This window comes from Argiope bruennichi, chromosome 4 (assembly GCF_947563725.1).
Source record: "Argiope bruennichi chromosome 4, qqArgBrue1.1, whole genome shotgun sequence".
NCBI classification, from domain to species: Eukaryota; Metazoa; Arthropoda; class Arachnida; order Araneae; family Araneidae; genus Argiope; species Argiope bruennichi.
This window is the reverse complement of record NC_079154.1, coordinates 127,817,311-127,839,450: the sequence shown is the minus strand read 5'-3', so window position 1 is coordinate 127,839,450 and position 22,140 is coordinate 127,817,311. Positions and strand designations below refer to the sequence as shown.

The 22,140-nt window shown below is 30.7% G+C and overlaps 2 protein-coding genes across 2 annotated transcripts in view; both read left to right on the top strand.

Moving 5' to 3' along the window:
• LOC129965540 (death-associated protein kinase 1-like) overlaps positions 1–22,140 on the top strand; it is a 112,610-nt gene that overhangs the window by 62,078 nt on the left and 28,392 nt on the right. The window contains exons 3-6 of the mRNA XM_056079515.1: positions 4,366–4,464; positions 5,431–5,529; positions 16,440–16,538; positions 20,794–20,892. Of these exons, the coding sequence (XP_055935490.1) occupies positions 4,366–4,464; positions 5,431–5,529; positions 16,440–16,538; positions 20,794–20,892 (396 nt within the window). The remainder of the gene's footprint in view (positions 1–4,365; positions 4,465–5,430; positions 5,530–16,439; positions 16,539–20,793; positions 20,893–22,140) is intronic.
• Positions 5,601–9,198, top strand: LOC129965541 (uncharacterized protein K02A2.6-like). The gene has a single exon (XM_056079517.1). The coding sequence runs from the start codon at positions 5,823–5,825 to the stop codon at positions 8,109–8,111; it is 2,289 nt and encodes a 762-aa protein (XP_055935492.1). The 5' UTR covers positions 5,601–5,822; the 3' UTR covers positions 8,112–9,198.

The window sequence follows — 22,140 nt, the reverse complement described above, 5'->3', positions numbered from 1 at the left end:
ACTTCAGTTTTTACCTCGGAGGTCACAGCTATATATCGTGTCATACAATATATTGCTAAGAATAAGTTTAAAAAGGTAATAATTTATTCCGATTCTTGGAGTGCCCTTCAAGCCCTTATTGAAAAGTCGCACAATCATGCATATATTTCTGATATCAGGAGTTTGCTAAAGGAATTATGTCAAAATGGTTTTGAAATTCTTTTCTGTTGGATTCCTTCCCATGTAGGTATCCAAGGGAATGAAATAGTAGATATTGCTGCAAAATCAGCAAACGAATCCTACAAACAGGCCATTCCTTATGCTGACGTACGTTCTTCCGTTCGTAAATGGTTATTCCAAAATTGGCAAAACCAGTGGAATCTCGAGACAGAAAACAAACTACACACAGTCAAACCTTTTATTGATCTTTGGTGTTCCTCCCTAAATCGTCGATGCGATGTTATTCTTACAAGATTACGCATTGGACACTCTCGCATAAATCATAAATATATACTTTTGAAACAGCCACCACCAACTTGTAGTCGTTGTGGTGATAGTTTAACTATCCGACATATATTGATTGAATGTCAGACACTGGACTCATTGCGTCTTAAGTATTTTAATACAGTTGTTCCTTGTCTTCCCCTTTTAATTGGACGTAAACCACATTTTAATACTTTCCTTTATTTAAAAGAAGCTGGTTTTATCAAAGAAATGTGAAATGTTGATACCTTCTTATCATTGTTCCTAATTTATAGTTGTTTTTAATATCGGATTGTAAATATTTTATACATAGTTTTAAGATGTAACGCTAAAGCTTTCATCAAGTTGCGGCGCAATTTATCAAGAGAATGGATCTTGCGCTAGTATAATATTCACTCACTCACTCAAAGAATTTTTATCCGTTTTAAAAAGAATGTACTTTGTAGATGTACTTTTATGCAATTAACGTTATTATTAAACTTTGAAAGAGTTTGATTAAAACTTTTTGCAAATGTATCCTGTTTAGACAAAATAGCGGAAGCCTTGAACCTTTAAATATTCTTCAAAATAAAATGAAGGAGTTTTAAAAATGATATAATACAAAAGCAGATATGATAAGAGCCAATTTTCTAAAACACATATATTTTTTCTTTTATCACAGAAAACTTAAAAAATAAAAATTAAAGGAATAATAATATGAATTAGGGAATACCTTCTATCGAAAAAAAAAGAAGCTAGCAAACGTAAACTATTTTTTCTAATTTTTGTCTTTTATTTAACACATAACTAACAAAAAATTATATTTTAAATGTTGAAAATAGTATGAATCAGCTTTTATGCAATTAACGTTATACGAAATTCTGTGATTTGATTGTAAAAAAAAAATAATAACAACAAATGCACCTTTTTTTCAAATCCAAGAAGTAGGAAATGAGTGTTTCAATTACATCCTGTTTAAAATTAAATTTTCAGATAATTTCCAAATTCCGATCTGGAAACAACAAACTGTTTTTTTTTCTTCTTTTATCTTAAACGATATCTACAATTTTCGGTTGTAGCCTCCTAATTTAAATAGCATGAAAATCTTTTTATTAGTGTAGGATATTATTTTTGAATTATATATTTATTATATAAAGAAAGCGTATATAAATTCCGCTATTCGTAAATATATTTGAAATTTTTTTAGTGGATTTAAGTAGGACAAGGATGATGAAAAGAGATAACAACAGTTGTTGACGTAACTTGAGGAATTCCTGCGTTTTCTGTTAAATGAAACCGACCTTGGTATAAATCATAATTTAAATTCTTAAATCATGGTTCTATTAATGTGGTTTCAAGTTTTTGTTATTGCGTCTCAAGCTTTATTGGAACCGGTCTTTCAATCTTCCTTTTGACATCTTTATAAGGATAGCGTACACTGAATATTCGGTGGCAGTTCCTGCATTCGTGGTGATTCTGTAATTTATAATAATACATTTTTAATAATTTAAATTTCGTCTGTTTTAAAAAATTGGTAGCTGACTAATTTCAGCAAAAAATAATAATACGATAGTTAAATGGTATATCACATATCGTAATATTTAACTCGTACATAAATTATTTATTAAAAAAAATTCGTAACTAAGTATTTGCAATTTTTAATTGATTTTGATGAAAAGTCTAACTTCAAAAAATTCTCAGTTAGTTATTTTGGATTTCTTACTTTTCCTATAAAAATTATGCAGATAATACTGAACAATAAAAAAATCATAAAATGCAAGTTTAAAATAAGTACACATGCAAGGAAATAATTTTTTAATTAAAAAAAACCCTTTAGAATAAAATATTTTTATGCACCTTAATGGTCTTATCTTTTAAAATTTCTTACACTTACGAGAAACTTTTGCTCGTAGAAAATTGTTTTTAACATATGTGCTTGTTATTTTTTCTATAGCATGCTTTTTCTTTCAAACCGTGTACCTTCAAAAGATGCACTTTGTTTGCGCACTTGTGGCGCCAAAAGAATTCGCCAAAAATGCCAAAACAAGCAAATTCCTCTTTAGAAAATTTTCTTTCTCTCAGAATTAAGACGCTTTATTTTCAAGTTCTTTCTGAATACTGAAATCTCTTGAAGGAAAATTATTAGAACTTTCAAAAAATTAAATCATTTATACAAATTTAAATTTAAAAAATGAAAAATGAAAATATGGCGAGCTGCAGTGATTGTACATGAATCGATCCTGTGAATATATTTTCCCTCAGGTACGAGTATAATATATCAATAGTATTTAGACACAGAAATTTAAAAAAAAAAAAAACGCGTTGTCAATTAGATAATTTATTTTGAAGTTTATGCTGATAATTTTCAGAATTTAAATTGCTTTTTAAAATTTAAATTGTATCGGAACACGTGAGGATAGAACCTGGGACCTTTTGGTTAGCAGTCCAGTAACGACCCGATTATGCCAAAACAGCTGTTCGGGCAGAAGCGCTGTTACTGGCTTTTATGCAATTCACCACAATAACACATAGAGAGGAATTATTAAAAAAAAATTCAAACCCATAGTCTATAAATTAACCAATAGTTCATCAGTCTGTATGTCTATATTTCAAACCCATAGCCTATTAGTTTGTATATTCTCAATTGAAATATAAATTGTTCATTACCTAGAAAACCGATAATAACATTTTAAAAAAGACTCGGCTGGGATATATCATTTATTTTGAAACACAGTATGATGACGTTTAGAACTATTTAACTGCCGTTAATGATACATACATTAAGATATTCATCCCAATCATATTACTTCTAGGTCATTCAATAATTTCAGTATCAATGCATTTGTTAGATTTCATTACAATTTTTAATACAGAATATAGAAATGCTTTTCTGTGATATTATAAAATTCGATGTTAAATTAATAAAGTCGTTTAGAAAATATGTCTTATTGTCTAGCTCATAATGATAAGATCTGATAATTTGCTAAAATCACAGAAAAGATAAATTAAACATAATTAAAAAAAATTAAAAGAATTCACTTCAAGATAAAATATTTATTTGGAAAGAATAATTCATGTACGATTTTTCAGAATATTTCATTTATGCTTTAATGCTATTTATATTTAAAGAATAATATGCCATTTATGTCCAATGCACGTTTCTACCAAAGCAAACAAATTATTTCTAAACAAACTGTTATTTTGATAACATAGTTTCCTTTTGAATTGCTTGATAAAAACTCTTTCATATTTATGAATATAATCTTCTTATAATTTAAAAACTATTTTTTTATTGTTATTTTTATTTTATATTAATTCTAAAAAATCTTGAAACATATCTAAACGCACAAACAAGCGCATCACACAGTGTGATATTTCTGGCAGATCGTTTTTATGACATATACAAAGTTTTATCAGTTTTAAATTTCAGGTACATCTAACGCACGCTGCATTAAAAAACCATATTCGGTGCATAGAATAACTTATTTAAAATATTTTGAAACTGTAATACTAGAAAAACTGAAGTTTTAAGAAGACACTGACATCTTAATACATAGCAAAGAATAATTTATGGACAAATATAATAATTTAATAATAAAATATGAATTTAAATGGTTTAGGATAACTTTATAATTAATGAGGTTTGAAATAATATAAATTTTAAAATCTATCGTCTATAACAAAAATCATTTTTAATGTTTTGTTTCGTACTACACTCAGATGTATAAATGAAATCATATGTTTTTGTTCCTAACTACAGAACTTCCAACATTACATTTTATTTATATTTTTATAACAATTTTTAAATTTTAAAAATAGAAGTTTCACTTTCTGCACTTTCTTTAAAAATAATTATTTATTAATGAAATTTAGATCGATGTTATCTTATTTCTTGTAATTCATCTGATATTGTTTTAATTTTAGCATGGTGAAGCAGCTATACACATTGCTGCTGGATTAGGACACCTGAATGTGGTCAAATTTCTTCGCTCTAAAAGAGCCAATATCCATGCGCTGGATAGCGTAAGCTCATTTTTTATAATAATTATAGTTATATTTTAATATAGCAATTTATTACTTTTTACATATAACGAACATTCCTCCCCCCCATTTTTATACAAAAAAAATGTAAAAAATTATTAATTTTTTACTAGTTAATGAAGCAGTATTTTCCTGGATGAAGTAATAATACTAATATATTAGCAGTTATTCCTTTTACAATTTAAAGCTACATTTTATCTCGAAGTTGCACAATACATTATTAAAAATGCACATAACTAAGTAATAAAATTACAAACTATAATATCGTTAGCTTTATATATCAAAATTAGTATAATTCTTGACGAATGGACAGGATTCATATACAGAACTTTTAAAAATGTATATGAATAAAATTTTTAATTTAAAACATATATGCATGTAAAATATTATAATACTCTACTACAAAATTCTCTTAATTATAAGCGTGAGGATATCAATTTTTAAACTGCATCATTTTTCGAAAACATTACAAACAGTAATAAATTATTAAAAAAAAAAAACTGCTGAACTTTATTTTTTTTCAATAGGTTATTAATTTTTAAAGAATAACATAAAATTTAATTTATCACGAGTAAACAAAATGATTTGCCATATTTTCATTCAATAAAAATGGCAACATTAAAGATAAAGGAATCTTTTCCCTGATCGATAATTTTAATTACATAAAAATTATGTTAATTATCATACATAATATCCTATCAATCGTCCTAATGCTTCATAGCATTTGTGAACAAAATTTTAAGAAAATCTAGCGAGTCGTTAGCAATTTTATAGCGTAGTCAAAATATTATTCAAGATTAAAATTTTATTTTCCTTGAATTAGTTTATTTTTCAAATTTTCGTTAATAATCAAAAACGTCCTTAATTTTTTTTAAATTTAAGGGTTAAAATTAGTATAATACTCTATAAAATAATATGAACAAAATATTTAAACTCTTATTTTTACAGCACGGAGACAGTGCCATCTACTGGGCTGCGAGACAAGGTCATGAGCAAGTGATTCGTTATCTGTACGAAGAAGGTGTATCAGTTGACATTCAGAATAAGGTATAAAAATGGTTATTGATTGAATCATTTGCTGTAATATTTGTTATGTATCTGGCAACGGCCAGATTAGAGAAAGGAACTGTTATGTATCTGGCAACAGCCAGATTAGAGAACCTTCCAGGCTGTGTGACGTGCGCGTGTTGTTTGTACCTTTTTGAGTTTCGTAGTTCTTATTTTTGTACTTGTTCGGTGTAGTTGTTATGCTCGTTCGTGCCTGTGCATCTTAATACTAATAAATGTTCTTTGCGTGTATGTAAAACGAATCGTATCGTCTCTCGGTCTACCTGGCATACATGACAAAAGAGTTGGCGACGAGGATGGGATCTTCGAACATTAGTTTTGAATCTTATGATGCGTCTGTGGAAGACTGGTCCAGTTATGTGGAACGTTTAGAATCTTACTTCGTTGTTAATGGGATCGAAGATAAAATGAAAGTCCCTGCTATTTTAAGCCTTATGGGAGCAACAACGTATAAATTGTTAAAGAATCTGGCCACTCCCAACATTCCTTCTGAAATGACTTATCAAGATATCGTAAAATTACTTTCGGAACATTTGAATCCTAAACCACTGGAGATGACAGAACGGTTTCGTTTCTACAAGAGGAAGCAATTTGAAGATGAGTCCATTGCAAATTATTGTGCCGAATTACAAAAACTGTCGATACACTGTAACTTTGGGAACAATTTAAGTACGATGCTTCGTGATAAATTGGTGATGGGTCTCAAAAACGAAAATATACAGAAAAAGCTGTTAGCAGAGGATAAGTTAACATACGAAAAAGCTAAGAGCATTGCATTCGCAATGGAATCTGCTCAGAGAGATGTGTGTGAAATTCAGAATCAAATGGTATCGATAAAAAAATTACATAGTTCGCAAGATAAAACTATCAAAAAAGATTTTTCTAAATTTAAGAAATCTGAACCTACAAAGAAGTTTGATAAATCTCGGAAATGTTACAGATGTGATAGTACTCAACATTTAGCTCACGAATGTAAGCACAAGAATACTCAGTGTAGGAATTGCTTAAAGAACGGGCATTTGGCAAAAGTCTGCCGCTCAAAACGTAACGAAACAGTTAAACAAATAGAATCTTGTTCTGAAACTGTACCAGTTAATACCGTTAAATCACCACGACATGCAAGGGATAAGATTTTATTAGAAATTTTTGTTGAAGGGAATAAGTGTTTATTTGAATTAGATACTGGAGCTGCTATTAGTTGTATGAATGTGAATGAATTTAAGAAACTTTGTCCGGATGTAGCCATTAAGCGTACCAAATTATTGCTTAGGAATTTCGATAATTCTATGATAACATCAGCTGGCCAAGCAGTGGTGCAAATTCAATACAAAGATCAAATTAATACAGAAACTATTTATTTGGTACATGCAAAAGTAAACGCAGTTTTTGGTCGTGAATGGTTGAGAAATTTCCATTTAGACTGGAGCTCAATTAAAGTAGTTCGGGTTGAAAATTGTAATTCTCGAACCAATAAATTAAATATCTTGCTTCAAAAGTATGAGAAAATTTTTTCTCCGGGTATCGGGAAACTGGAAAAGTTTTGTTGCCTACTTCAAATGAAACCTAATTACAAACCGGTATTTTTTAAACCTCGACCATTTGCTTTAAAAGAAAGAATAGAAACTGAACTTAAGAGGTTAGTTGCAGAAGACATCATTGAGCCAGTGACATATAGTGAGTGGGCTACACCAATTGTTCCTGTTATCAAACAGAATGGGAACCTACGAATCTGTGGTGATTATAAGGTGACTATCAACCCGGGACTAAAAATTGAGCAGTATCCTTTACCCCGTATCGAGGACATTTTTGCTGAACTGTCAGGAGGGGAGTTCTTTACTAAAATCGACTTATCTGAGGCATACCTTCAAATGTTAGTTGATGAGCGGGACCGACATCTATTGACGATCAATACTCACAAGGGTTTGTTCCGTTACAAGAGAATGAATTATGGTATAGCCTTAGCTCCGGCAGTGTGGCAGAGAGCCATTGAACAAGTTTTATCAGGCATCGCGGGGGTACACGTATTTTTAGACGATATTACCGTAACGGGGAGAAATGATCAAGAGCATTTTGGAAGGTTAGAATTAGTACTACAGAGACTAGAAGAATATGGTCTCAGAGTAAATAAGCGGAAAAGTGAATTTTTTAAGAAATCTGTGAATTATTGTGGTCATACAATTGATAAATTCGGCCTCCACAAAACACAAGAAAAAATCGATGCAATTACGAAGGTACCAGTTCCAAAAACTGTATCTGATTTGAAGAGTTTTTTGGGTTTAGTCAATTACTACGGAAAATTTATTCCCAACTTATCTACTCGTGTCGCTCCTTTCAATAATTTACTGCAGAAAGGTACTAAATTTTTGTGGACTGCAGAATGTGAAAAAGCTTTCAAGGCATTGAAACAAGAAATTGCTTCAGACCGAATTTTATGCCATTATGATCCTAAGTTACCTCTTGTATTACAAACGAATGCATCACCAGTTGGAATAGGAGCAGTTTTAAGTCACATTATGCCAGATGGTTGGAAAAACCAGCCATGTTTGCATCAAGGTCATTGACTAAAACGGAACGTAATTATTCGCAGATAGACAAAGAAGCATTGAGTATCGTATGGGGAGTAAAGAGATTTTATCAATATTTATTTGGTCGACATTTTGATCTCGTAACCGATCATAAACCCCTAGTATCAATTTTCGCACCTAATCGTAGTTTACCATGTCTATCAGCAACACGAATGGTTCATTATGCACTTTTTCTGCAAGCCTTCAGTTATACAATCAAGTATCGAAACACAAAGAATCATGGCAATGCCGATGCACTTTCACGGTTACCACTAACAGTTGACAAGGACTGTGAGTACTTGACTGAAGCAGACGTGACAAATATTTCGCAAGTTGAATTAATGCCTGTTACAGCAACCGACATAGCTAGAGCTACTAAAACTGATAGGAAATTGTTCGAACTGTATGAAAGTTTAAAATCTGGAACTGAATTACCTGTACCTTGGAAAGGTGGAGAATCGGAATTTTCATTGCAAAATGGTTGCATAATGTATGGTGATAGAGTATGCATTCCTGAAAAGTACCAGAATCAAGTTTTGGAAGCACTTCATGTTGGACATCCTGGAATTGTCAAAACGAAGGCCATAGATAGAAGCTACTGCTATTGGCAAGATATTGATGCCAGTATAGCCAATTTTGTTCAGAACTGTTCAGCTTGTATCGCAACGAGGAAAGAACCAGCAAGGATAAATCGACATCCGTGGGAATGGCCAAATGGACCCTGGCAAAGGATACACGTTGACTACGCTGGTCCTTTTATGGGGAAAATGTTTTTTGTAGTCTCTGATGCATATTCGAAGTGGATAGAAGTCATTCCGATGAAAAATATTACAGCTAGTTTTACAATTCATCATCTTCGTATTCTTTTTGCTCATTATGGAATTCCCTTAACTTTGGTTAGTGATAACGGCGCAAGTTTTACTAGTTACGAATTTCGACATTTTTTGAAACTGAATAATATTAAACATATAACTTCAGCACCTTACCATCCTGCTACGAACGGGCAGACAGAAAGAATAGTGCAGTTGTTCAAAGCTTCGTTGAAATCGAGTAGAAGTGATTCTGGAGATCTAAATGTGAAATTACAAAGATTTTTATTACAGTATAGAATAACTCCACATTCCCTCACGGGAGAAACTCCGAGTGCCTTGTTTTTTAAGAGATGTATTCGCACTAGGCTTGATCTTTTTAAACCAAATTTGAGAGACAAAGTTGTTCAGAAACAGAGTTCGAGACTTAACACAGAATCTATCTTGCGTGAGTTTCAGGAAGGGGAGAAAGTAGCCGTAAGAAATTATTCCGGACCTAACAAATGGAAAATTGGAACAATTATAAACCGAGATGGAACTTTGAGTTATAGCATACAAGTTGGAAATGAAATTTGGAAGAGACACGCAGATCAAATAAGGAAATGTGGGAAGTCGATTGAATTATCCCAAGCTGCTACTGAAATTCCAATTTACGATAAAGAATTGAATTTTCCAGATGAGCCAGTATCCGATGATGTTGCTGAATCGGAACCGCCTGCACCTGTACCTGAAGTTGTCCCTGAACCTAAGGATGTACCTGTATCTGCCACTCCAAGTGATGATATGCCACCTGGCCCTGTACCAGACGCTTCCGGAAAGCCGAAAACCGACGCTCCGACGCTCAACCCGAATCAGGAGACCTCCAGAGAGACTCCACCTGTGACTCTATATTTTGTCGGGGAGGAACTGTTATGTATCTGGCAACGGCCAGATTAGAGAAAGGAACTGTTATGTATCTGGCAACAGCCAGATTAGAGAACCTTCCAGGCTGTGTGACGTGCGCGTGTTGTTTGTACCTTTTTGAGTTTCGTAGTTCTTATTTTTGTACTTGTTCGGTGTAGTTGTTATGCTCGTTCGTGCCTGTGCATCTTAATACTAATAAATGTTCTTTGCGTGTATGTAAAACGAATCGTATCGTCTCTCGGTCTACCTGGCATACATGACAATATTAAAAGGAAACGTAGTGATATTCTTAAAGTTTGCATAAAATATATTGTATGGTTAATGATAAAGTTTTCGTCAACAGAATATTAAAACTTTTATTGTGAAAATATTAATTCAAACATTTAACCTTGACTAGCGATATTTGCTTTTTGCGTTTTATTCATTTATTTCTTTATTTTAAAATACTCTATTTAAAAAATATCAAAGCTATAATTATATTTATTGTATATCCTAAATGACCTTTGATTTCTTTCTATTTTCTTTACAAAATAGAAAAAAAAAGATTATTAATAGGAAGTTTTATATTATGAATCATTTTATAAATATCACTACATTTAAAAAAAATCGAAAATTTTTTTATAGCCGTAAAGTAAACGCCAGTTAATTATTCGATTCAATACGCAGTTTAATTACTTGTACAAATATGCAATTTTGCCATCTTATGTATAAAAACGTAAATTCAGATTGCAAATCTTTTTTTGTTACCTTTTCCAGTACTTTTGTCGCTCCACTTATACGTAAATAGAGAATCGTTGTTCCTTCAGTACATTCATAAAAGCAATAACATGGAGTGTGATAAGGGGAATATACTAGCTAAAGAAATACTGCAATGTCATATACTGACCAAAAAATGCCTCATTAAAAAGCATCTATGGTCCATCTTGACTTATCAGAATGGAGTACCCACGACTTGGCTTTCCCAGTGGCGGGAAGTTTCGAATGCTTATAATCATGAACTAAGCGCATGTGCTGCACATATTGATATAGTTTATATATTTTTGAATAATCGATCATATTATATCTCTTAGTTGTTCTGTGGCAAAACGAAAAGACCACTTCTAGACTTCTTTTTAAGAGGATGTAGTCTGCTAAATTATTTTTTGATTTTGAAGTTATATGAAACTTATTTTGGGCTAATTATCTTCATTTTAAATTAAGATGTGAAGGCAATAACTGATCCCGTGCCATCTATCGCCAACTTTTACGAAAAAACGCCATCTGGATTTCAAGAACACGATGTCAACGAATACATTTAGAATCGAGTCTCGAATCCAAGACCGCTTGTTGCAGAGCTTTAAATTGGAATAGAATTTTGAATTGTTTTCAATTTGTTTCTTTATGCAGAGAAACGCTATATTTTGTCATATGGTTTCACAGTAACATCATTAATGATATATATAAAAAAAAACTATTTGAAGTAGCAAAATATAGGGTGAACAAAATATGTTCCAAAATTTTAATATGCATAAAATAGTCAATGAAGACAATAATATAGCCTTTTTATTATTTCATAGTCTTGTTCTCAAAGTTCGCGATATTAATTGTTGAAAGTTTGGTACAATTTTTCCTTGTATATAAGCAACGAATTTAAACTTATTTTTTAACGAGATGACATGAGCGAGGAAAATACAGAAAATACATGTTTGTAGTTCCATGAAAATAAATGGGACAATTTTTGTATTAGAGGGGAAAGGGGAATATATTTTTATGGATAGTTTGCATTGCAAGAAAGTAAAACTTTATGAGGTAAAATAACAGATACTCAGGCTATTCTTGCCGATAAAATATTACCCAAACCCCAAACAAACTAGAATAGAATCTTGACATTTCTCGAACTATAAACAGGGCAGATGTTACATTTTTCAAGGTAATTCGTATCATTACAAAATGGATGTCAGCATTTACCTTTTTAAAAAATTATGTCAAAATACAAGATAATCCAAATTAAACAAAATGTTCTTAGATCTTTCTGAGAGAAAAACTTCTTAGCGAATTTTACCCAAATTTCATACACATGTTCTCCTGAGTTTGCGGTTTTAATTTCTGAAAAAGGTTATTATTTGCATAATAACTATTGGGAAATAAATATTAATAATCAGGAAAGCCCCTTTTTTCACCCCGTATGCGTATTTAACCCGTTGTTTAAAAGTATAGGAGTGTTATAAGAAATGCACTTTTTGTTAACCAAATGCTTGTAGACAAAAGTTTTTTTTTAAAGGATTGGTCTTAAGTTTTGAGTCATACAGGAACAAATAATTCCTTCATTAGAACATACCGCGGGAAACTCAAAAGGCGGTCATTACAGAGGAATCTTTATTAATATTTTAAATAAAAGAAAACAATACATTAGATAAAGTGCAAAATAGGGGTTTGTATAGCTTCGAAGGGCATTTCCCATGAACAATCAATTGGAGGACTCTAGTGTTTTATTATTACTAATGTTTTCCATTGCCATGGACGTATGCTAAGTATAATATTGTTGATCGTACAACTAGATTGCTATGCTATTGACAATTTCTATTCCATTAAACCTGTGTTGCATATTTTGTCTGGTGAATTCATTTCTTTTAATAAATTCATTGGCAAAGAGTTCTCTGCAATGTCCAACCTCTTCGTTTGTAATCTTGTGTTTGTTCAGTAAGAGTGACTTATTTCAGATGCTTAGCTTATCGCTGAATTTTGTTAACCATCTTGAAAGGCACCTTATATATCTCATACATGATGGACAAGTTTAAAGCCTTTTTTCATCCTAGCCTTTTCACTATCAAGAAATCACTGAACATACATTCAAATTCAGGATACAGATGCTCATTTGCTTTCAAGATAGTATACAATTTCAATTGTTACAATGTGGCCACCAAAAGACAATGGTCCTTGTTTAATGTCAATTAAGGATAAGCCATCATAGGGGACAAAACACTACAGGCAACCATACTACAAACAACATTTCCGCTTTCAAACTCAATCACTCATTATGTTGTCCGAACCGATCATCAAATGACAATCGTCCTGTGATTTGAGATGCTCAGCTGCAATGACAGAGGCAGAACAAAGGGAAATGCCGAAAGACCGGCATATCATTTTGCAAATGCTTAACCCTAAGGATTATTATATTAAATTTAAAATTTAAAGAAAATAACTGCAAATAGTAGTTTGCTATTAGTTAGCTTTGGCAAATTCAGAGTTATTAGAAACAAAAACATGAATTTTGAAATTAAAGCATGCCTTTGCACATTATAAATTTATTGAATCAAGCCATACAAATGAAGCCTGAAGCGACTCCTAGCGTCCTCTGTGCAAGTATAATGAAGTATTTTTGTTTTTAATACATATTTATAAACGCTATTAACTGTTATTGGAGTGCAGCGTCTCATTATAATAGAATATGACGTATGATTCGATCGATTGTACTCTCCGAAACTGTTAAGAATCGTTCACTTCATCTTTTAATGAGGTTTCTGTGGCAATGTGAATGAAATGTCAAAACGATACATTACATTTTGTAATCCCTTTTAATAAGACATTAAATGTATTTTGAACCTCATTATATCATAATATTTCGCTGCTGATCTTTCCTTTCGATACAAGTTATTTTTTCGTTTAAAAATGTTTTTCAAGTAGATTTTATTTATTAATTTATATTCAGATTTGATATCTAATGAATGACAATTTCTGTTGTCTTCCATATACAAAATTAAAGGGAAATTTATAGAAAAAGTTAACATTTCCGCGCAAGACATCAGAATGTCTCACAAACTGATGCGTGAGTCGTTTGAATCTTTGTTTAGCAGATTTTTTTCTGAATAATTTTTATTTAAAGCAAAATTTAATGCACAAACATAAGCTGCCATATCTTTAAAAAGATTATTTTTTTGTCAAATGTACAATGTAATAATAAGGTTTAGTAAGTTGCATGAGTTACAAATATAACTTCTCTCTCTTTAAGCATGTTTAAATATAATTCTCAAGCTGGAAATGCGGAATTGAAAAAAATGATAATTATTAATTATTTTTCGTATCGCTTAATAATAAATACTATACAAAACATATTTCGATTCGATGATTACCATTAAAATACGAACTTCATTTCAAATTATTCATAAAGATGATACACCTCAATAATCTTGTAAAAAGCTTTCAAAAGTAAGGTTGCATATACTGGAATTTGTCTCGGCCAATTACAATTTTACCAAGCACTTATTTAATTCAAATGCTCTCTCTCTCTCTCTCTTTGCTTCTTCTCCCCCCCCTTTTTTTTCCTTTTATTTTTATTTGCAAGAAAAATTATTAATAATCAAAACTATTTTTTTTTCTTAACAAAATAGATATTTTTCTTTCTTTGATTAAATATTATATTTTATGTAATGTATATTAACTTTTATTGTAATGCATTTGATTATGAAAAACATAAAAGCATAAAACATTTTCAAGACAAGTGCACAAGTATTAAAACTTTTCATTTCACCATTAAAGAATAGACAAAATTTATTCTCGAAAATTATTCTCCTATTCTAATCAAACAAACAAAAACTATATTTCTTATTTAAATTTTTTTATGAATACAGACGCACTGAAGCTATCATAAATACAATTTCATTTCAATTTAGTTACAAGGTTGCAATCCTTAATCTTCAGTTAAAAAAGAATAGAGAAAAACAGAGAAAAAAAAATCTTAACAACTTCTCAATGGATTTTTTTTTCATTCCATTTTACAGGTCTCTGTTTTTTAAACTGTTTAATAATTTGTCCTTGAAATATGAAGTTCATTTGTAAGCTTAGCGCATACCATTCGTCCTTTTGACATGCATTTACTTGATGTCTGTTTCGTGTTTCTATTTATTAATTCAAGTAAGAATAGGAAAATCCTCATATCAAATTACACATTAATTCCAGATTAGTTAATTTGAAAATAATCCATTTAAAAATAATTTGGTATATTGAAGCCATTTTCTTTTGAGATTTTTATTTCCTTCGTTTTTTTTTTTTATGTTTCATTTCGAGATTATCGAGTTAATATTTACGTCATTAACATAAATAAAAATGAAAGCCCATCATATGAAGATATATTCTTTTTTCCGTATAATATAAAATTATACATTTAGTATATTATTTAGATATAATACTAATAAATTATCTGTAAATATGTGCCTGTAAATCTTTTTCAGTTCGAGTCTCGTATTGTTTAGAAGAATATTTTAAAAACATATTTATAATTCTTTTCAAAATTTTTGTATTTTCAGTTTATTATTAACACGCAAATTTTTCTGTCTATGTGTATTACTTTGTACTCTTGATCAATAAGGCATTTCTTCAGAAAAATGGAATACAAAGCTTCCTTTCCATTTTTTTTTTTAAATTTTCGAATAGTATTTTGTATTTAAGGAAAATGTTATAATATCTAATGATATTATGAATTCGTATCAATTTATTATGAGTCTTAAAGAATAAAAACTGTTTTAAATCAAACGGTTGTGTACATAATTCGTTAAAAACACACATAGATTATGAGACCACCTCTGCATTCTTCACTGCAATTCCCTGCTCTGTGAACTGTTGATAATTTCCATCCTAAATCCTGGGAAACCAAACGGTAATAGGATATTTTTAGAAGTCCACTGTAAATAACAGTCCATTTCACTTCGAAGCTGCTTAAGTTATGGTTGTTGAATCCTGTAGTCTCCAAGCTTTAAACTTTCCAAACTTTCGTATTTAATTCAGATTTATTATTACTTGAGAACAAGTACAGAAGAAAATCAATTTGAATTTGAAATGCTATTATAATTTTTTGAATAATTTTTTTTCCATAACTTTGTTTGTGTTTACCATTAATATCTTGGTCTATAAATTAATTAGTAGAAGCGTATGTAGCAACGTGCATAAGCATCATTAAAGCACAAGTTGTTAACTAAATCTACCTGTGCTTTATTTCTTGATTTTGCGATACAAATACATTTTTATCTAGGGGAGGAGTTACGAAAAAAGATAGTTTAAGATGTCATGTCATAGAGCGAATGTCAGGTTGTCTTTTGTCACTGGCTTGAGGGGAAAGATAAGCAGGTCGATGATAAATGAAAAAATGACGGTATTAACCCAGTTGTCAAATAAATAAATTTGTCAGAAATACACATTTTATGAATTTTATATTAGGAAAATATCAACACTTTGTCAAGCTTAATTTGCCAATTTCCTATCAATATCAGTTTCAATACATTCATTTAGTTATTATAGTATTTATATCAATCGAGCTTTTGCCTGGATAATTTTGTGTACAGATATGAATGGTAAGCATAATAAATTAATTTATATAAAGTTATTAAAAAAAGAAATCAACTTAAATATGTTGAAGTGTGAAACTATATCCACCATTAAAAGTTGAGCCTTATAACGTGCATTGCTTAAGGCCACAAAAAGATGCCTAAAAACCCTCCCACTGAATCTAAGTTGATATCTGTAAATAACACGTCTTACTTTTGTATTCATTTCAGACATGACTCAACAGCTGACTAATCACTTATTTCACTACTAAAACTTTATTCTTATATTAACGCGATCCTCCTTTTGTTCTCTATAGGCCAAAGAAACAGCTCTCCATGTGGCCGCCAGGTACGGACACACGAACGCCGTGGCACTCCTCTGCAGGTGCTGCACCGACGTCAACTTGCCCGATGAGGTCAGCAACATTCTTGTACAGAATCTTCTCCCCGCTTAATTAGCTGCCCCGCTTCCTTCCTCGTCTGAATGAAGCTGGTCCTGTCCCGCAGTGCGCGGCATTCCTTCGCCCGTAAGACCAGTACCGGTGTGAAAGTTCACGTGTTGCCTAACGGTCCAGGGAAAGCCAGGGTTTCAGTTAGTGAGGCGTTGCACCGTAATCTGTGATCAGTTAGTGAGGCGTTGCTATTAGGAGGACAGCAAGTGCTGGCTGAGAAACGAACTGTGGTGCAAGATATTCATAGAGTATCGGAAAAGTGCATGACGGATGAAAGGCGATTTTATCTTTTATTGGCCAATCTATTTACATTCTGTAATGTGGATATAAGCAGGTTCATTATTCCCAATGACGTTGGACATCGCATTAGAATTGTTTGTCTGTCCGTCCGTGCACATGATAACAACACAATTCAAAAACGCAAAAAAAAAAAAAAAACCTATTTATTTATGCATTTATAAGCATCGTATCTCAAATCTAAATAAGCTAGGCAAGTAAATTTTAGTGCATATTATTTAAATAACAGTTATAGATATGCGTCTTATTTTGCGCAAAATCAGTTTGAGGGAAAGCTATCCCCCCCTTTTTTTTTGCCAGCCCATGTGTTTTATATTCACCTGAACTATTAGATATCATGGCTATTAGGTACAGGGACATGAGACAATGTTCTGTCTGTCCGAACTGGACAGTACTCAATAACTTACAAACACAACAAATAACACAAACGAAATCTTAATTCAAATTGCGAACCTGTATCAAATTGTTAACCCAATTAGTGAAAGGGAAGAGTCCAAATAACATGTACGATTTTCTTTACAATAATACGTTCCCTGTTAGTATGCAAGAGAATCAAAAATATTTTTGGTTAGCATATGAAACAGAACTTCTAAATAAGTAGCTCCAATGCTTACGTATCCACGTATTTAAAAAATACGGTTGTGTCTAGGACATAGAGCACCCCCACCCTTTTTTTTCAATGGGTGTGTATTTCAATCTTTGAAAAAAATGCCTTTTACTACATTGCCCTTTTCTAAGCTAAGGAGACTCTCAAAACATGCAGTGAAAAGTTCCAGTTGAGAAAGCTTTAATGAAAATTCTGGAATCTGACAGAACCTGCTTGATGCTATGAACTCGATTCGTGATTGGAGAAGTTCACGTGATGAATAAATAATGAAGTCCGAGTGACATTCGAGATAATAAGCTCATTAAAATTGGTCAGTACAGTTACGGTTAATTTGTTTAACAAGGATAAATCGGGTCATGGAAGAATTTTCGACTGCTTGAATGTCACGATCACTTTATTACTGTTATGTAAACATTAAAAATAGAAATGGAAAACCGTATTAAAGAATTACAAGTATGAAGAGTGAAAAGGATTGCTTAGCTTTTACAGGAAGTATTTTAAAAAAAACCTATATTTGAGTTGTATATTAATAGTTTAAAAAATTCAGGTGATTATTTTTTTTAAAGTTCAGATTGCTCAATTCTATTCAATTTTTTTTTTCAAAACATATTTCCAAATATTTCCTTTTCCCGAAAGCAGATATACATTTTAAAATTTATAAAAACCATTTTCGAAGCAAGCGAACAACCTTAACTTTAATATAACCTTAGTCCAATGCAATTATTATATTTTTTGAAATGTAACAGATTTTAATTGGAATACATTTTTTTTTTGACCAAAAGGAAAATTTCTATTGCAATTAATGTGAGTTCGTACTTATGTAACATAAAGAACATCCGTTATTATAAGAAAATGGAGTATTTTGATAAAATTAATATTAAGTTTCAAATAAGATATACCAAATCAAAGCAATTAACTAAATTAAGCGCAAATAACGTATTGTAAAGTTTATTATAAACTGGGAAAAGATCAAAAGCTGAATCTGTGAAATTAATAAGATTGCTATTGAATTTGAAGTAAGTCGTTTGACTATTTTTACAATTTGAAAACTGAGTAAGAAGCAGTACAGTGATGGAAAAGTTTGTGTGGTTGTTTCTTCAATAAAAAAAATATATAAATGCGGGAGGAAATGTAAGGATTATTCTGAGAATTTGGCAAAAACCAAAGATGTCCCATTGAGGATCAATTCGCATCCTTTCTTTTGCAAATTAACTTTTTATTTTGATACTTACTTTTTATCTTCCATTCTAAAATCTATTCTGAATGAATAAAAGCAAGTTAGAATTTTGTAAATTAGATTGCACATTATAGTTTTGTCGGATCTGATATTTTAAATATTTTTATATCATATTGCCAAAATATAGTTTTATTTAACTAACACCAAAAGCTTTTATTGCATAATGCTGGTTGAAGAAGAATCGCACTGACCGTGCAGAAACAGATGCTTTATTATTAAAGTGATGTACATGTAGCACAACCGCACCGCTGTGATACACATTGAAAACAATTGTAAAGAAAAAATTGGAATATAGACCATATGCAAATCAGCAACAGGCCAAAAGAACTTCAGACGATAGATCTAAAGGAACATTTGCTATCAAAGATGTGGAGTCCGTTAACGCAGTGGCATGCACGAAAATAATCTCTGAGAATATAATTCCGCTAATCATAAGAAAATGTCTGTACAACAGAATAACGTAGAGCCTTATTCCTGCTATAATGATAAAGATTTTGTTGTTAAAATGGTTGGTCTCTTCAAATTAAATCGCAACTTCCAAACAGTCGTGGACATTTAGAATTTCTCAATTGCATACATATTTGCTACATAAATCGCCAAATGAAGTTGATGAGCTAAATGAACGCTTCTAAAACGAGTATAATGAATTAGATAAAGACACACTTGCTACTGTTTTTGTAACATTAAAAACGCGTAAGGAATCATTTATTTTAGCCAGAGAAAAAAAATTATAATATTCCTCATATTAATAGCGCAAAATTCCGTTGATGGCTTGGTTATCAGCAAATATAACGTCTTATCTGGATGCCCTACTAAAGCCTGAATCTGTCTTCAACTATTGAATTTTAGAATCAATCAATTGAAATTGCAATTTCTTATAAAGGTATATTTAAAATATTTTCATTTTCAAATTATTTTTTTCCATATATTCAGAAAAAAAAAATAGTTTTAAAATGCATACCATATTTTTGGAAGGATGAATAATTTCTTTCTTAATTATAGCGTTATTAAAATATAAAGAATAAAATTTATCAAAGGGCATAATATATAAAATAATTAATGCAAATTATCATTATTCTTTTTTTCTTTACTTCTAGTGCTTTTGTCCATGCATTCCGAAGATTAATTTCGGATATATATCAATATTGTTATTATTATTTGTATTCAAAATAAGAATTAAAATAGATTTAATTTTTTTAAAATTAAATTATACTATGATTAAAATTTTCCCAATTTATCCATTATGTTTTAAACATTAATCTTCGTTCGTGTAAGTTAAAATTTTTTTGACAGTTTATAAAATTCCTAATAATGATTTAGCCTTCATCTTACCTAAACTGCGAAAAATTTTCAAATAAATTTTTGTATTTTATTGACTTTGATGTGAAATTTATTTGTTTCGCTTTCTATAGTAAATTTCAATTTAATAAACTAAATGAGACGCAAGGGTAAAGGTACGAATTATATTATGAACAGTAATTATATTACAACAGATAGTGCGCAAAGTTATATAAAAATAATATATAGTTATTAAAATAAATATATATCATTCCAAATATAAATAATTATCCAATAAATTCTAAATCTTTTAAACGAAGAGCGTTTCCCATACTCCTATAAAACTCAACTCTTAATTGTTTCAAGAATATTCATCCTATTTTGTTAATTTATCAAAATGTTTCATTAAAATGCTTTGAAGTATGGATCGGAGAAAAAGTTCGTGAGTCACGTTAAATATATCTAATCGGGCTATTTTTTTTAATTTCTTGAATTCTCATTGAAGAAAGCTAAGGATTAAAATGAAATAAAGGTATACGTTAACTTTTTGCAGTATTAATTAACTTTTAATTTCTTTTTAAGAAATGTTTGCAAGCGTAAAACATTTATTCCAAAGATACAGTGGAGAAATGGGTATAAAATATAAGTTGAATTGTTATTTGTAATTTTATTCAAAATTATTCCAGTCTGCAAGATATTTAATTGAATTTCATTAAAAATGAATGAATTTTATTTCTGTGAAATTGAATATCAGTGAAATTCATAATTGAACGTACATGTATTTGTTCAACTTTTTCCAGCATGGTGAGACAGCACTACATATCGGAGTTTGGCACGGATTTCCTAAAATTGTCGACACTCTCTGCAATTTCGGAGCGAAGACAAATCTCAGGAACAAAGTAAGGAACTTCTTTCTGCAAATGTACAATAGATTCTTGAACAAAGCAGACAAATTTATGTGTTATAAAATTTAAATATGTCTCTAATTTGCAACTGCACATTTTTTTGACGTTTTAACTTTTATTTTCTCGTATATGACGTATCTCGCATACAAAAAGAAAGTATCGTTTTCTTTTCTTGAATTCTTTCTTTTCTTGAATTCGAAATCTAGAGTTCGACGATTTCCATTTTCACATCTCTCTGAATCCGAAATATAAACTTTATAATTTTGTCTCTCTGTGAGCATGATAGCTCAAAAATGCTTTGCACTCAACAAATGAAATTTAGTACCTGATATTTACAACAAATGTATGGATTTCATTCAGTCCTTGAACGAAATCTTTTGATTGAAAATCTGTTTGATTGCTCGAGTTCAAATGAAACGATAGCTACAAATGCAGAGAATTAGATGAATAAAATTTCGTACACAGATCAAGCACATACAAATTTGTATCAGATTTTGAACCAAATCTGTTCAATGGTTTTACCATGTGTCGGTGTATGCAGGCAAACTCGAAATGTCAAAAATGCGATGACTCGGGTGAATAAAATTTGGCGCACAGTTGTTGTCTTTGAAATATAGATTCTTATTAAATTTTGAATCAGATCTCTCAAAAGGTCGCCTATCTGCTGATCTATACCTTTGTATACAGATAAATATGATAACTAAACTAAAGAGAGTAATTTGTGGCATATTCTCCCAGAGAACACCTTGTATGACATTGGCGTACAATAATTATGAAATATTAATCTTTGGCGTGAAAGAATCTATTATTGAATCTATCTTGTAATTTTGGCGATACTTTCCTGTCATGTGGTAAATTGTATCCAAAAACTGGCTTTGTGCTTTTGAGGCGTTTTTCTCAGCCGATAAAGACTAAAATTTGACACGGAACTACAATTGAAGTCATAACATAACAAACATAACAAAAAATAACATAACAAATTTGATTCATTTTAGTCATTGTATTTTATAAGTTATCCCGTTTACGTGCGTCTGAGTCCTCAGACGGTCCTCCCCTTATTGGATTTGGGTCAGAAATCAACAATTGTCTACACTATTGATGTTAAATTTGTGTACCGAATTTTATCTATCTAGTTCTCTTCACTTTGTAGTTATCACTACATTGCAGACACGATAGGAGAAGAATAGCCAGACAAATTTCCTCTGAAGGGATTTTATTTAGAATTTGGTGGAAATCTACAAA